The sequence below is a fragment of the Lissotriton helveticus genome, chromosome 3_1 (genome assembly GCF_964261635.1).
Source record: "Lissotriton helveticus chromosome 3_1, aLisHel1.1, whole genome shotgun sequence".
Lineage (NCBI taxonomy): Eukaryota > Metazoa > Chordata > Amphibia > Caudata > Salamandridae > Lissotriton > Lissotriton helveticus.
This window is the reverse complement of record NC_136061.1, coordinates 295,739,799-295,756,685: the sequence shown is the minus strand read 5'-3', so window position 1 is coordinate 295,756,685 and position 16,887 is coordinate 295,739,799. Positions and strand designations below refer to the sequence as shown.

General features: G+C 45.8%; 1 protein-coding gene across 1 annotated transcript in view; it reads left to right on the top strand.

The window, feature by feature from the left end:
• CLTC (clathrin heavy chain) overlaps window positions 1-16,887 on the top strand; it is a 987,367-nt gene that overhangs the window by 749,016 nt on the left and 221,464 nt on the right. The window contains exons 26-28 of the mRNA XM_078679837.1: window positions 4,701-4,850; window positions 5,068-5,199; window positions 5,354-5,464. Of these exons, the coding sequence (XP_078535963.1) occupies window positions 4,701-4,850; window positions 5,068-5,199; window positions 5,354-5,464 (393 nt within the window). The remainder of the gene's footprint in view (window positions 1-4,700; window positions 4,851-5,067; window positions 5,200-5,353; window positions 5,465-16,887) is intronic.

Here is a 16,887-nt window from a genome sequence, read left to right as displayed (position 1 = left end):
AGAGACGCTGCAGGAGATCTAAAATGGTGGATTGTGAGCAGCAACCTGTCTCAAGGGAGACCTTTCCACTCGCTGGTGGCCACAGAGATCACAGATGCCCCCACCCTAGGATGGGGAACTTGTTTGGAGAAACTGGAAATCCGAGGACTGGTCTCCATAAGAACGAATGTTACACATCAGTCTGTTGAAAATATGGGTGATATGTCTGGCTCTCACGACCTTCCTCCACTCTTTCCTTCATGGTCTGTCTCTCCAGGTCTTAGCGGACAAAAGATCTCAATGTGGAACATCAACAAACAGGGACTGGTGTTGTCTTCTCTGCAGAGAAGCTCTGCAGCTTTGGTCCTAGGCTCAGGGCAATACCATTTGGGTGATAGCAAATCACCTAGTAAGAGTTCTCAACATGTGAGCAGACCGTCTCAGCCAGTGTCAGATGGCCCCTTCACCCAGAAGTGGTCCAGGACATCATCCAATTATGGAGGATTCCTCATGTGGATCTATTTGCCACTCACAAGAACGCTCACTGTCCGAAATGATGTGCCCCCCAAGTATCCAATGGAAGGAACATTTTGGGATGCATTTCATCTGAAGTGGACTGCTTCACTCCTTCATGCATTTCCCCATAATCTTTATTCCTTGAGTGTTGCTGAACATTTGCCTAGACTGTGCCCAAGTAATCCTATTAACCACAGACTTGCCTTGAAGGGTGTGGTATGAGACCTTGTCATCTCTCCCAGTCCATTCCACTCAGTCTTTCTCTCAGGATAGACCTCCTGTTTCAGTCACAGGGGCAGGTTCTACACCCCAACCTCCAAAACATCCACCTGCAGGCCTGGAGATTGAGCAGGGCAACCTGAATTCATTTTATTTATCCCCTGAAGTGGTGCACAGTTCTATCCGCTCCATGACTCTCCAACAAGACTGTTTATTCTAGCAGATGACCCAATTTGCCGATCAATGTACAGACAAGACCCTAGCTCCTCTCAAGACTCATTTGTCGGAGAGCCTCAGTTTTGCCCTTTATTTAACCCACCAAGGCTGTTAAGTTGCAACAGTTAAAGGCTATTTGTTAGCCTTGACCGCTTTGCTGCGTTTACTCTATGAACCGTCTCTGTTTAAATCCCCCATTGTCTTCCTATTCCTAAAGGGTCTTAAAAATAGATACCCTTCTATTAACTTTATCGTGCCGCAAAGAGGCATATACTTAATGTGTTCTTCATTTGAGCTCTTATGATTGTCCTTCAAGACGATTTTCATGATTGCCATCTCGTCAGTTTGACGTGTAAACGAGCTACAGGCCCTGAGTGTGAAGTAACCCTTCACTACTTTCTAAACTGGTGTTAAGAATCAGTTCTACCTTCCTCCCTAAGGTTATTTCCTTCCACTGGGGTCAGTTCATCACTTTCCACCTTCTGTCCTCCTAACCATATGAAGGAGGAAGAAAGGCTGCATCGACTTGACCACAAAAGAGCAGTCTGCTTCTACATAAAACCTGTGAGCTCACCCTCAATGACTAGCTCTTTGAGATGTTTTCAATAAATCAATGGAAAGACTATTCACAGAAGAACACTGTCCAGATAGATCCTCTTGTGTATCAAGACATGCTCCTCCATGACACACAAGGATCAGCCTGAGGTTATTTGTGCTTATTTTATCTGAGCTAAATCTTCTATGTCTGCTCTAGCTAAGGGGGAGAGAGGATTCTCTTGCAGATATCTGCAAAATAGCAACTTGATCCTCCCTTTATACTTTTGCAAAGCACTATTGTTTAGATTCTGAAGTGAGAAGAGATGGTCACTTCACCCGCTCAGTTGTTCAGGACTTCCTGGTGTTGTAAACCATGCTACCACTACTAGGTGTGATACTGCTTAGAAAATCTATTCAAAAGGTGAGGAATCTGAAGGTAGATGTAGGAAGTGGACTCTTTATATGATATATCAAAATGAGTCCAGGGGTTCCCTTATAAGTGGGCAGGGGCTTGCTATGGCAAACCCAAGTTACTCTTCTAGGGGTTAGTATGGTTGAGCAGCATTGGGCTTTCACAGAGGAGTTCAGGACATATGCAAATACACACAATAGTCTATAAATGAGAGACCTGACTCAATGAGGAGATCCCCACCAATTTATAAGAATAACATGTATCTTTATATAAGATTAGGCACCGGAAGCAAATTGTTCAGGTAAGTACGTTTTTAAATAGGAATTATTTTGCACTTCGGTTCTTGCGATGTCAGGACACCTTTGGTCCTCTTCTCCTCGGGACACCTTTGGTCCTCTTCTTTTCAGGACGAGCATCTGGGTGCAGAAAGTCTTTAGGGTGTCTGGTTTCTCCAACCGGCAACCCTTGCGGTTGAGGGGGCCTGCACTCGGAGGCTGCAGGTGACTTCGGGGAGTGAACTAGGAGGGCGGCTTGGGGACCATGCGGACACCATTGGCTGTGGTGCTTGGCTGCGTTGGGTTTTGACGGTTCCAGAGTCCTTGCAGTTGTTCTTTTGCTGTCTGCAGAATGCAGGAGACATTTCTTCTGTTCTTCGGAAGGTCTTTGTACCTGGCAAAGTGCTTCCAGGTCTACTGGACTTTGGGGACTCAGCAGCTGCAGAACAAGTCAACCTTTGGTGCAATTGGCAAAGTCAGCAGGCAGGCCGGCATGGTTGGCACAAAGTCAGTGCTGGGTCTTCTGTTCCAGCTGTGCGACTCTTCACGTCCGTCTTCTTTTTTCAGGTCGGCAGCATCTGACTTCCTGGTGCCACGGTCTCCCCTAAATACTGGGATTTAAGCACGTCCGGGGAGTGTAAGGTAGTAGCCAATCAACTACTTACCGTAGGGTCACTACGCCCCCTTTATGATCATGTGCTGTGGGAAGTGGGCATAGCTCTGTTCCAGTGTTCCTAAGTGTGCCAACACAAAGATGGCCACAAATGAAAAATCATGCCTACATCAGGTTAGACCAACTTAGGAGTGGTACTAGCCATCACAGCTACCGGACTAGCTAATTTCCCACCTGTCCAGGAGCCAAAGGGGTCTGGACAAAGGAGAGTGGGCCTCCTCTCCTGTGAGGGAAGCCAGATTTGCTTTTCAAAGGGAGAAGCTTCTTTGAAGCTTGGTGGCCTGGGTGTGCAAAACAGTAGGTTATCCTGAGGGAGGGGGTGTGAACACCCTCTTCCCTTGTAGGCTTTGTTTCTGACCTCCTGAGAGCAATGACCCTCACCCTGGGAGGTCCGAAATCTGTCTCGAACCAATCAGCCAACACACCAGAGACTGGTAGGTTTTCAGGGGACACCTCTAAGGTGCCCTCCATGTGCATGTATTTACAAATCCACCACTGGAATCAGTGAGTTTATTAATAGGATATTTTTGATACCAAACATCCCTATTTTCAGTGAAGCCATCATGTGGCTGGGGAACTCGTTTTGACCAGTGTCAGGCACATGTTCTAAAATGTCTTCCCTGTTCACTGGCACTGACCAGTAAAGGGGCATATCTGCTCATGCATGAAGGCCCTCACATGTAATACGAAAGCTGTAAGGCCTGCTGTAGGGGTGACTTACAAGTACTACATGCAGTGTAAGGGGATCAGGCACATAAGGATGTGTCCGGTCGTGTTTTCATTTTTGTCTGCACCAAAACATGCAGGCTGCAATAGCCTCCCTGCAGGAGTTTGGTGAGTGGTCCCTTAGGGTGGCGCCACTTCCTCTTTAGTACCTCAGGCCCTAGTTACCAGGGGTACCACTTACTAGGGACTCGGAGGGTGCTAAAGGTATTGCGCAGTTAGGGAAACAATTGTACAGTTTTCGGGAAGAGATCTCGCACGGGCCTGGTTAGCAGGAACCCAGTGCACTTCCAGTCGAAATCACATCTTATACTAGGCAAAATGCGGGGGTGATCATGTCAAAAAGTAGCACTTCCCTACAGTAGATTAATCCATCAGAAGAACAAATTACTTTCCTTTGGTAAAGCTTTTTCTGGTGGATGCAAACTCTTCCTGCAGATTCCTCACTGATGCATCCTCCTCACCATCGTATGGTTTTCTGTACCAAGAATTGTTTCGATTTTGCTGTTCACTGTATACATGAAATAAATATACTTCAGCATTTATATGTGTAGAAAATATTGAGAACTATCTTAGTTGAGGAGGTATCACCTGTTAGTCTCGAAACTGATGTCAGCACGCTGGCGCTTTACGGCTCCAGTGACATCACACAGTGACGCATGCGAGTCAGATTTGGAGCTGATCTCCCCTACCAGTGTGGGAGAGCTATTGGAGGAAAGCTTCTGGATCCAGACTGGTGCCTGGAATTTACAAAAGGTGAAGAATCTGCAGGTAGATGGTTTATCTGCCAGATAAATTGTTACCAAAGGCAAGTAACTTGTTCTTTTAAAATGTTCTAGAAATGTGATTCCAGTAATTGAGTGGGTCCTCTGATTTCAGTAGTGATTACGTGGGGGTAAACAGACGTCAAAAGGTTAAGATCTTCTGGTCTAGATCACTTAGAACAGCTTTTCCTGGCTTTACTGACTGTCCCTTCCACCATTCCTTCAACAGTCTGTGAGGCTCTTGCTTCTTGGATACATGATAGCAGTGCTTTGTTTGATTTACTGCCTCGTTAAGTGCCACCTTCTTTGTTATATTTCACTTGATTGTACTTTCATTACAGAGTTATGGGAAACTTAGTTTTAACAGTGATGTATTGCATATGCAGGTTCTACGAGCAGCAGAACAAGCTCATCTTTGGGCAGAGCTGGTGTTTCTGTATGACAAGTACGAAGAGTATGACAATGCCATTATCACCATGATGAATCATCCAACAGATGCATGGAAAGAAGGACAGTTCAAAGATATCATCACCAAGGTAGTGTTGGATTCACAGGTAGCCACTCCTGTCTGATTAACAGCTGATGCAAACCTTGTTTACCTTAGATTTTTCATGTAAAAAAATTCAAGTTTAATTCTACGGTTACGACAAATTAAGGCGTTCAGTATTACCTATTGCTTTACACATGGACAGACCGTTTTTTTGGTGGAATTACTAGTGATTGTCAATTGATAGTTGCTTTCTCGTTTTGCAGGTGGCCAACGTTGAGCTGTATTATAGGGCTATTCAGTTTTACCTGGAATTCAAACCTCTGTTACTCAATGATCTTCTTATGGTTCTCTCCCCTCGATTGGATCACAGCCGTGCAGTCAACTACTTCAGTAAGGTAATTAAGCTCTCAATTAACCACAAAATTTAATTTAATGCACCTCGAAAAAACCTGTGGAAAACATTTCTAGGCAGTGGTAATTTGGCAGTTTGGTAAGAGTTGTTCAGTATATGCATTTTTGATTTCAGCACAACTTTTTTTTCCATTTTAGGTTAAGCAGCTGCCATTGGTTAAACCATACTTGCGATCAGTCCAGAACCACAACAACAAATCTGTGAATGAGTCTCTCAATAATCTCTTCATAACTGAAGAAGATTACCAGGTAAGATGCTTGTTTGCATGACACAAAGCTTTTTTTGTTACTCTTCTTCTATATGTTTCCAACTTTTTGAAACGTAAAACTTGGCTGCAAAAGGTCAAAACTGATTTTGACGCGGTCCTTGACATTGGTGATTTGAAATTACCATTTTTGTGTGTTTTTTCTAATAAACTAAATTAACAATGGGCTTTATTTCTTAAGTTTTGCATTGTGATTCTGTAGGATAGCCTTTCCTGGGAATGGATTTTTGGTATGTAGATCTCATGTAGTTTTAAGAAATTCTGAATCCTATAGCTGCCATGCCTCCAACACTGTTTTCAGTTTTGTGTTTGTTCTGAGAAAACAGCTGATTTAACTACTTTTCTTCAGGATTTTGAGTTTTCCTTAATGAATATGTTTTAGAGCTATTCATATATTGTATTCCTAGGAGGTTGCTTAGTGCTCTGCAAAGTACTAGGAAATGTCACTCAGTTCAAGGGATATCTTTAAAAGAGGACTGTACTTCAAAAGCAGTGAGAAGCATCACTGTGAAATGCCAGATGGCAGCTAGAAGGTTATGCACATATGTTGCATTTCACTGTTGAATTGGTGAAGTCAGCGGTCCTGAAGGGGTTTGGAAGTGGGTGGGGAATAGAAGGATCATGAAGGGCAAGGAGGAGAAGATTGCCTTGTTTTCTTGTAGGCTTGAAGGTTCATGCTGCGGGTGGAGAACCTGCAGCCTAAGAGCCTTTTTAAGCAGGGTAGGTTTTTTACAGGAGTTTATGGCTTTTTAAATGATGTACAGTGCCTTAAATGTGATGTTGGACCTGTAGTGGAGGTTCTTGAATGGCTTCGATTTGGTTATATCTGTGTTATCGAGGGATCAAATGGAAGCACTGTGGAAGGCATATTTTAGAGCGGTAAGTGTACCCTCAGGAAGACTGTTTAGAAAAGAATTGTGCCCTTTAGTTTGGGAGATAAGGGCCACCTCTGGATTATTCAGTTTAAGTGAGAAGAAATAGTTTGATTTCCCTTAGGCTATGTGAAACCAGAAAGACAAAGGTGTTGTATGTAATCTGTGAATGGGGATGATGGATCAATAAAATAAAAATAAAATCATTGGCCCTCCAGGCAATAGTGGGAGAGGTTTCTGATTGAAAGGAGCATTTGATGGAAGTATTTTTTTCATGGAGGAAGAAAAATGAGGATGATGTAACAGTAAGGAGATATGGTAGTTAGGGAAGAGACTAAATGAGAGTCTCCCTCGGAGGTATTTGAGAGGAATTGGACAATAAGTTTCTGAGTAGAGGCAAGAGAAATGGATGAATGCTAACGCAAAATTGTGTATGCATCCACTACCCATCCAAGAAGAATCCTTTGTTAGCCATTAGGAGAATGCCTTACCTGCAGTTTTCCACATACCTTCATGTAATAACTTTGATTTATATACCTCTGTTCATCTTTAAAATGTTAATGGAAGTTTGTAAAGAATAGTTACCTTTTAGAGCAAAAGCAGACAAAGGTTAGTGTACCTACTACATTTATTCCAGCATAGTACCTCTCCTTAAGAAAAGCAACTGGTAGTGATCACTCTCAAGCCACTCTTAGCATTAATAGAAAATGCGAACACAGAAATCCTGAATGACTACAGAAGTCGACCTTTTAATATGTACTGAGATACATTTCATCAATCCTACTGAACAGCATATAGATACATTACTTCAGTCTTAATAGCAACCAGCGTATTTCCATACAGCTCAGAAAACATCTGGGGCATTGCCAGTAAAACGCGCAGGATAGCATGGGACATTGCTTAAGCATGCATTGCATCCCATTGTCCATGTACTAAATGATAATCCGCTTCCTATTTGATAGAAAATAAGTAATTTGCAGGCGAGCTCTTCATGCAGTGTCCAATCTAGATAGTGATAATCATGAGCCTGCCATTTATTGCCACGTCCTAGTTTCTTGGTAAAACCATCAAATAACTTTTGGACCCATGCTTTGCTGGGATTTGCAAGACTTCACACCAGTGCTAGAGTGTATTTCTGCTATGACTAGGATATCCTGGGACATGCCTGGCTACGTTGAACACACAAAAGGTGATGGGGAAAATGCTTGCAATTTGTCTAACCACTGGCAAATCACTGTTTATCATGCCAACCCATTGTTCTTTTGCTCACCATGCCACCTCAGTTTGGTCCCAGCCATATGCAAATCAGTCACGACCATTCTCCTCATGGGAACAGTCCAGTCCCAATTGCCAGGCCAGTTCTTTACTGAACCGGTACACAAGCAGCCTAGCACTAGCTTCACCCTAATAAGGGCTCATCAGCCAGGTATAACTTAGTTCCATTGGCACAGTGAGCAAAGGACCCACGTCTGGGCAAAGTTATGATGGATTGAGATGTAGCCCTGAGTAACCAGTGGCTGAGATTAATTTAAGTATTTCATCCATCACTTTTTGTGTTAGTATGCATAGGCATGGGTCCCCTGCATGCTGTGACCGGACAATCTACACCCGGCTAATGAGCCATAACTGGTCCTGGCCATAAATGATCCTCTAGAGAGCCTTCAGTCTCACCCCACCAAAGCAGATGCTTCTTTCAGCTGGGCCGTTCCATTTTTTGATCACTTCTAGACAGCACTGTGATCATTTGTCCATACTTTTCCCAGGCACTTCTACATTCATTCATGTGACTGCAGAGATGGCCCTTATGCCTGCTTGGAACTGCAGGACTTTCTGGTATAACTCCCACTTATGAGACCACCTTATTGGAGAGGGTCATTGTGTCCATATTTATTTACAAGGTGCGAAATGTGCGTTAGAAGTAGCCATCAGGACAAGAAGTTAATTCTTTTTAGTAACACCATTTCTGGTGGATACTGTAAATGGAGATTCTTCACTTGGTTTAAAAGAGACAGCCTCCTAAGATATAGAAAAAAAACTAGAAAGATGTTAATGACCATCGATACTTCTAACGGAAAAAATTGTGATCTGATAGAGACTTCTAACCACAGATTCCTTACCTTAGAATAATACTGAGGTGTCATACTGGATCCAGAATATTTTGGGGAGCCGTACTTGTGCGTTCCAGTTGGTGGCATTGTCCCCCCGGAAGTAACGAGCACATACCTATATAGGTGCCACCCCTTTGCACTGATGTTAGTTCTTTTCTTTCCACGCCAGTTAGCACCGATCCGGAGAAGATCTAACCCAGTCACTTATTGACTGGCCTTTTTTCAACCCTTTTGTCGAAGAATTTGAAACATTGTCTCCTGGTGGGCAGAATATGTGAAAGAAGGAAGTCTGGTTTCAAGCCCTGTGATGCATGTCACTGACAGATGTCGGTAGCGAATCTACACCCTGTCTGTGGTTCCTCTAGCACAACCATGACACTGAGACCTGCTCGCCAAGACCGGCGTTGATTGTTGCACCATGCACCCCAAGGCCTTAAGGGAGCGACCTGTTAAGCTCCTTGCTGCTTGACATGCAACACCGTGACGGTCTCGATCCCCGTCGAGAGGAAGGTCCCAGTATCGTTCGTTGAGCCATTTGAAGGACTAATCACATTTGAAGTTGTCCGGGTAAGTCCCACAAATGGAAGAAGAGCAAGAAGTTGAAGAGGTCTTTGACTTTGCCCCCTCCGTCAGTCATCCATCGAGATGAGGAAGCATCGACATGCCAGGCCTGAGTAGCCTCCGTGCCACCCCAAGTTTCCTGGAGCCAGAACAACCCCCGCCCAACTGCTTGAATTTTGAGGCATTGCACCTCCTATTTGGGCACCCGATCCTGCTGGAGCACCTTTGTTCGGGACGGGGTCCCTTCTGGTCTTCTGCTGATGAGTTCGCCCCCGACACCAGCCAGGCTACATGGATCCATGGTTGGATTGAACTGGTGCCACTGAAGTCACCTCTACCTTCCCAGGCGCCAGCTACACTGTTGACACCACTCATCAGCTGCACAGTCCCCATACTAATTCCCAACACCGTGCCAAATGGACGTCGTCCGGTACCAACTGGAGCAGACCACCCTAGCTAGAGCATGAACCCTATTTCTTTGGGCTTGGATTTTGAAATGATTGGGAGGAGCCACTGGAACCTGATGAATACTATCCCCCTACATGTCACTAAAGACGCCATGCCTAGCTAAGGATGATTGCCTTTCTGGGGATGTCCAGGCCCATGCCCTTTGATGGCTCCTGTTCCTTCAGAGACCAGGTGAACTAGACCAGGACAGCAGAGCTACAGCTAGGTCCTTGGGCCATTCCGCGGCCACTCACCAACGATTGTCCACCTTCCAATCACAGCCACATCTCCAACTGTGCAGCCACCATGGCAAGCAGACTTTCAGTCCTTGTGTGACCCACAGGCATCATTGGTCAGTAAGCCAGAGGTCTTAGCCAGTCCATTACCACCCTGCCCCTTTAGTTTGCCCACCGACCATCATGGCACCCACTGGAAGGCAGGATACGCCACCATCACCTGTGCCACTGGAGGTCGATAATATCTGACCACTGGGTTCTCCAGAATGTCCAAAGGGACTACTTCCTCCCCTTTGTGACTAACTCTCCAACCATGCCACTTACCTGCGACAGGCTGACTGAGAACCACATTTCCTTACTTAGCCAGGATGTGCGGGCTCTCTTGGCTAAAGGAGCCATAGAGTGTGTTGTGGCATCAGAAGTAGGTTGTGCTTGCTATTCCCACTACCTTCTAGTGCCCAAAAAGGATGGAGGCTTATGCCCCATCCTAGACTTGCGCCCTATCCTAGATTTGCGCCCCCTCCGTTTCTTCCTGAAAATGGGAAAATTCTGAATGCTCACGCTCTCTCATGTTCTGTCTGTCCTAGACCCAGAAGACTGGATGGCATCCTTCGACTTGCAAGATGCGTACTTCCACAATCCTGTCCTCCTTCTCCACAGATGTTCCCTGCAGTTCATGGTATGCTATGGACCAGTCTGCCTTCCTTAGGCTACCAGTTCATCCCTCATTATTTAAATATCCAATAGTAAATAGATTTCTCAAAGTACTTGTACATATGTTCCCGCCTTCCCTTTTCATATGCCTCAGTGGGACCCATCGTCGCTACTGGTGGGTCACAAGCACTTTAATTTTGATGTGCTCCCTTTTGGCCTTACCAGTGCCCCTTGCCTGTTCACTAAGGTGATGGAGGTGGTTGCAGCTCAGCTGCGGAGATGAGGGGTTCCAGTCTTCCCCTATCTTGACTAATGGCTGTTTAATACTGGCTTGCCCCAAGCAGTTGTCTCCCACCTCCAGACTACGGCGAACTCCAGCACTTGCTGGGGTTCAGTATGTATCAATGTGCCGAAGATGCACCTCATCACTTCTTCGACGCTCCCTTTCATTAAAGCTCTTCTGGACACTCAGCAATTTCAGGCTTATACTCCTGAGCAGAGTCCAGGATATTCAGGGTTTGATTCTGATGTTTCAACCTCTATCCTGGATTTTGGAGAGAATGACTGAGGCTGCTGGGCCTCATGTCCTTCTGCATCCTGCCCATAACACATGCCAGTGGGCACATTATCAAGAGAATCTGACATGGTCCAGATCTCTTAGGAAACTGCACGAGATCTGCAGTGGTGGCTGACAAACCGCAATTGGATCAGAGGCAAACCCCTCTCTAACCAGATCTCACAGTAGTGACAGATGCTTCACTCCTGTGATGAGGCAGCCATCTTGGAGAGGTAGCGATCAGAAGACTCTGGCCTCCGGTGAATCTGGACTCCACATCAACATGCTGGTGCTCCATGCAAGCTGGCTGACATTGAAAGCCTTTCTAACCTCATCAAGGAAAGGCTACTGCAGGTGTTCACTTGATACCAACACCACCATGTGGTACTGCAACAAACAGGATGGGGTGAGTTCATGGACCCTTTGTCAAGAAGCCCTGCGATTCTGTACATGACTGGAACACAGGACATATCCCAGGTAGTTCAACGTTTGGCAGGTTCTCTGAACGCCACAGCAGAAATAACTGCTGACGATTCTGAGCGGATCATAAATGGCATCTCCATGTGGAGGTGGTGCACAGTCTCTTCCAACAGTGGGGAGAGTCTTGGCCTCTGTCGAGAAAGCACAATGTCAGCAGTATGGCGTGCTGGAGTTTACGCAGGAGCTATCACTCCAAAACGCTTTTAGTCTTGAGCGGAGCTCAAGCCTTTTGTACGCCTTTCTGCCCATACCACTCCTGCCAGAGTTCTGAAGAAGATTAGGAACAACTGGACCCAAGTCATCCGTGTGGCTCCGGACTGCGCATGGAGAGTGTGGTATCCCTAGCTCCTGCAAATGAACATCAATCCTCCGATCAGGCTGCCCCTTCGGTAGGATCTTCTGTCACAGCAGCAGAGGAATGTTCTCCACCCTAACCTGTCAACTCTGCCTTCTTGCATGCAGATTGAGTGGCAGCAGTTGACCGCTTTTGACCTTTCTCCTGAAGTTTGCAATGTCATGCTGGCAGTCACTGTCCCTCAATTGAGACCGTATCCGTCTGCCGGTGGTAGAACTTTGTTACATATTGTACAGGGAAGGCGATCAACCCGCTTTCTGCTTCTTTTTCCGATGTTTCTTTTTATTTTGACGCTCGCCCAGCTGGGCTCTGCTCTGGGCTCCCTGAAAGGCTATTTTTCTGTTTTCCCGAGCCTCCTGACCAACCCTCCTTATATAAGTCACCCATTGTAAATCGCTTTTTAAAAGTTCTTGTAGATATGTTTCCACTTTCTCCCTTCATTATTCCTCAGTGGAACCTTGATTTGGTCCTCACCTTCCTCATGTGTGCTCCTTTCGTGCCCCTGACAGTTTCCCCCTCCGGCTACTCACCATCCAAATCGCCTTTTTAGTTGCAATCACATCTGCCAGGAGGGGTAGTGAGCTGCAGGCTCGATCGTCCCAAAAACATCTTCTTGACAATATTACCTGATATATTGGTGCTTCACACTAGAGCCTCTTTCCTTCCGAAAGTGGCGACACCTTTTCATGTGAGACAATTGGTCACCATACCCACTTTCTATGTTTATCCTCATCCCTCTAAGGAAGAGGAGCGACTCCACCATCTGGACCCAAACAGAGTTCTTGTTCTACCTTGACCGCACTAAAGATTACCGGGTGGACGACCAGCAATTAATGGGGTATGTTGGTGCGAAGAAGGGTTGGGCGGTGCAGAATCGGACATCTCCCGATGGGTCATTCTCTGTTTCAAGATCTGCTACGCATTGAAAAATAAGCAGTGTCCTGAGGGCTTAAGAGCTCATTCCTCCAGAGCTAAGGCTGCAACTGTTTTAACCCATGGAGTTCCTGTCCTGGCCATCTGCCAGGCAGCAACGTGGGCTTCCCTGCACACGTTTACCCAGCATTACTGCTTTGACAGTCAGGTCTGCAGGGACTCTCACTTCGCCCTTTCGTTCCTACAGGACTTCTTAGTCTAAATTTGCCCGCAAACCCACCTCCAGTGATGGTATTGCTTGGGTATCTATTCAAAGGTAGGAAATCTGCAGCTAGATGTCTCTACCAGATGAAAAACAAGTTACTAACCTTCTGTAACACCTTATCTTGGAGAGACAATATTTAGTTAAAGATTCCTTACCAACCCAACCATCCTTCCTGCTCTGCTGACAAGTTTCTAGGGTCAGGTCGTATCCCTTTCAGGGCCGTAGTCTGGACACACCAGTGTCAGTGCACTTCATGACTCCGCGCGTCTGGCATGGAAAGTGCTCTACAGTAAAACCTGTGCCAGGGTCCTCTCTGCACCTCCCAGAGTTTGTTGGAGCGATCCTAGTCCAACTCGTGAAGATTTATGCGGCTATAAATCTCTAATGTGGCAGCCCGACAGCGCCAGAGTGCCTTCAGACTCCATGGGTACAGGTGGGGCCCCTGACGGTTCTCCACTGGCAGGTCCGCCCTCAGTGACAGTCGGCGCCCTGTATCTGGTGCTGAGTGCGAAGCAGCGCTGCCTAAATAACTGTGGAATTGCTCGGTGCCTGCTCCAGTGCTGTCACTCCCAGTGCCACTAAATCCCCCCGGCAGCACCAGCCCCATTGTTATACCAAACCCTGACACTGGGCCTGATGGGCGTTGCCCGGCACATTGTCCAATTCTAGTACCATGCCTTCTGGGCCAGAGCCATCGCCTTTTACTTTGACAGGCCTGGATTGGGTAATGATCGGGAGGGCTCAGAGATCCCTTATACCATCACCTCCTTGATTGACCAAAGGACACTGGTACGAGCAACTGGAAGACGCCCTTTGCTTGGACACTTCACCAGAGTCTGGTCTGGTCTCTCCCTCTCCCTCTACCCTGGCTATGAAGAAGGTAGTGCAAAGGGGGTCTGAGGTCTTGGACCTTCAGGTACCCACAGTGGCAGTCCATGCTAACATCTTAATTGAGGTGCTTTATCCGGGTGTCGCTCTTTCTGATACCCTTACTCCCTTTCAGTGAAGCCTTTGCAGATGTCCTGCTGAGTCCTGGTCAAAGCCCTGCAAAGGGGCTCCTGTGCACAAGAACACTGCTTGTTGCTATTGCTCAACTCCTAGGTACACCAGTTTACTCACCCAGCACCTCAACCAGGAGATATTTGTGGTCCAAGCCTCCTTTTCTAGTTTGTTCCCGGTATGTTCAGACCACTCAAGCAGATAAGGAATCCAAACGGTCGGATGCTCTTCAAGCGGATTTTCTCTTCTGCCAGCCTAGTACGCAAGTCAGTGAACACCACATGCCTTATGGGGCCGATACAACACAATGTGTGGGAGTCAGTTGTGCAAGTGCTGCCCATAGTCTCAGACGAGGTTCGAGCCATACTTCCTCAAGCAATTGCTGATGGGGGAGAGGCAGCAAAGTTCATTATTATCCCCTGTAACAATAGTAAAACAGCAGTTGTCTTCTTTTGTCCCGTAGTTTAATGTTTTCCTTTTTTCAGTGGATGTCTCCGAATAGCCCAAAGAATCTCCTGCGGTCTTAGCCAATACGTGTTTCATTGCCTTAATCCAGCGACATTTTCAAGACTAAGAAAATACACATACAGAAGTTGTAATACATATGACTGTACATCAGAAGTATGTCTGCATCTCTTAGTGCTCCATTGGCAATAATAAAGAAAGATAACTGCTTAGTGCATTAGTGGAAACCCATGCGCATCTTGTAAATCAAGTTAATCCAGAAATTTACATGGAGAATAATAATAAGGTTGACGACCGTTTAAAATCAGCTTGTGCATAAGGGAGGCCCCATGCATATACTGTCAAGGATGCTAAAGCAATGATATGCATGGACATCAGTAATATGATATAGTCCATTCGTAATCAACTTATCAGGCCACACTGTTCTCTGCCCCTTGTGTTGAGTGTGACGTAAGACACTGAAAACGACAGAGAGGATAAGAATCCATTAACCCTCATGTTGCCAAGGCTTTGAAAAAGTGCACATAAATAACTCTCTGGTTATGGAGAGGATAATGCAAGAATAATTTAAATACGATACCTATTGATTTGCCAATATGATTCCTGCAGTCAAGAGAAGATAAGCATGTCCCCATATGAATAAGGTCTATCCAAAATTCAGTTGTATGCTCAAGCATAGTTAATATCAACAGGTTCAGCCTACCTTATTTTAGGTGATACTTCCGACCCAAAACCAGATTCTCTCTTTACTTGTGATGTATTCATTATCGCCTGTTATGTCGTCTTAAGCATGGGCCTTCAAGTCCCAGAAACTCCAAATGCTATGTCCAATCCTTTAAATAGAGAACAGGATGATATTGTAATGCCCCGGTAACGTCTCCGTAAAGGAGCATCCAAAAAACCTGCCCCTACGCAAGCCTGTATTTTAGCAAATAGTATCAGCTTAACGGCACGGCTCCTAGCTTCGAAGATTAGTACCTCACTCTGCGAGTACGCCGGGTGTAAGGATTCATGGCTGGATATCCCTTAATTAAGTATCAAAGGGCTGCCAAAACCGAGGGCGGACTCCAAAGGATACCCAAATTGTTGCTTGCACGGTTTCGGCATTTTAGAACCGTGTGACTATAGATCAGATTATATCTAATATTCATGTAATTCCCAGGAATAGAAAGTGTGCGATATTTGAAATGGAGCATAATGCAAGAAAATCCTCATCAGGATATGAGTGGCGGCACTGGACAAAAAATCTAATTTAATTAAACTGCTATTATTCTAGTGCCATAATCATTCGTAAATTCTGGTATAGCCTCTTTCCAAATTGCTATTTGGCTGCACGCAACACAAGGGAAAACAAACATATGTACTAAGTGTATGAGTTTAAAGTGCCCCCTAATCCCTTCAGGAGGTATTGCAGGCCTAGTATGCCATCTTATCATTAGCTTATTTTACAAAACGAAGTCTCTGAACAGTGTATATAGGCATACTATCTAAAATGATCAGAAAAGACAATATTGATAAACAGGCAAGATGGTATAGTTGTTGGAACAGGTAAAGCCCAAAAGAGATTAGAGGTTTCGAATTTTGCCAGGCGTAACATGGAGGTCAGTTCTACGTTACTCTAACCTATGCATGTCAATGTTAACAGGATTTAATATCTATGAAAATGGTCAGTATAACATAGATTAATACTATAAGCAGTTATTCCCACCTTATGCAATGCATAGTAGGTGACACAAATTAAACCCAGCGCCAGTTAACCAGTCATGTGTATTATACTATTCCAAGACCATACAAATTTAACTCCTAATAGAGGAACTATTGTTTTGTGTAGTTATAACTCACTTAAAACTTGGTCTATCTGAAAGACACACGTTAGTGATAGATTCCTTACCTTAGAATATCCCCAGGCGTCAGACTGGATCCGGAAAGTTTTGCTTAGCAGTACCCCTGTGCATCAGTAGGTGGTGTCCTGTGGCTCCGCGTCAGTCACTGGCGTCGTAAGCGCCGAGATGACGTCACCCATGTGCGCTGACGCCAGTTTTCTTTTTCCGCACCATCAAGCGCAGATCCGGATAGAGCACGTACCTTAGTCACTTTTTGACTACTATTTTGAGACTTTTGTTTCCCCCCTTTTTTCTCCTGGTGCACCTAGGGATGCCTGGCTTTACGTCTTGTGGGGCCTGCCGCCGTAATATGTCGGTGGCGGACCCCCACGATGTTTGCCTCTACTGCCTGAAGACTGATCACGACACCCGGGACTGGCGCGTCATGGCCCGAAGGCCTTGCGGGAGTGGCGCCGGAAATTGCTGGAGGTCTGGCATTCCTCTCACCGCAGCTCCGGGTCTAGGGGATGTTCCTGTGACCGCTCACGGAACCGGACCCGTCGCTCCTTGGGATTCAAGTCTTCGCCCTCGGATTCTGGTAAGAGATATCCTAAAAAGAAGTCAAAGAAGCGTGTTCGCTCTCCGACATCTCCCCGTCGCTCTTCGGAGGTGGATGAGGGGGAAAGGGGCTCCGCCCCAGCGGCTCCTCTGG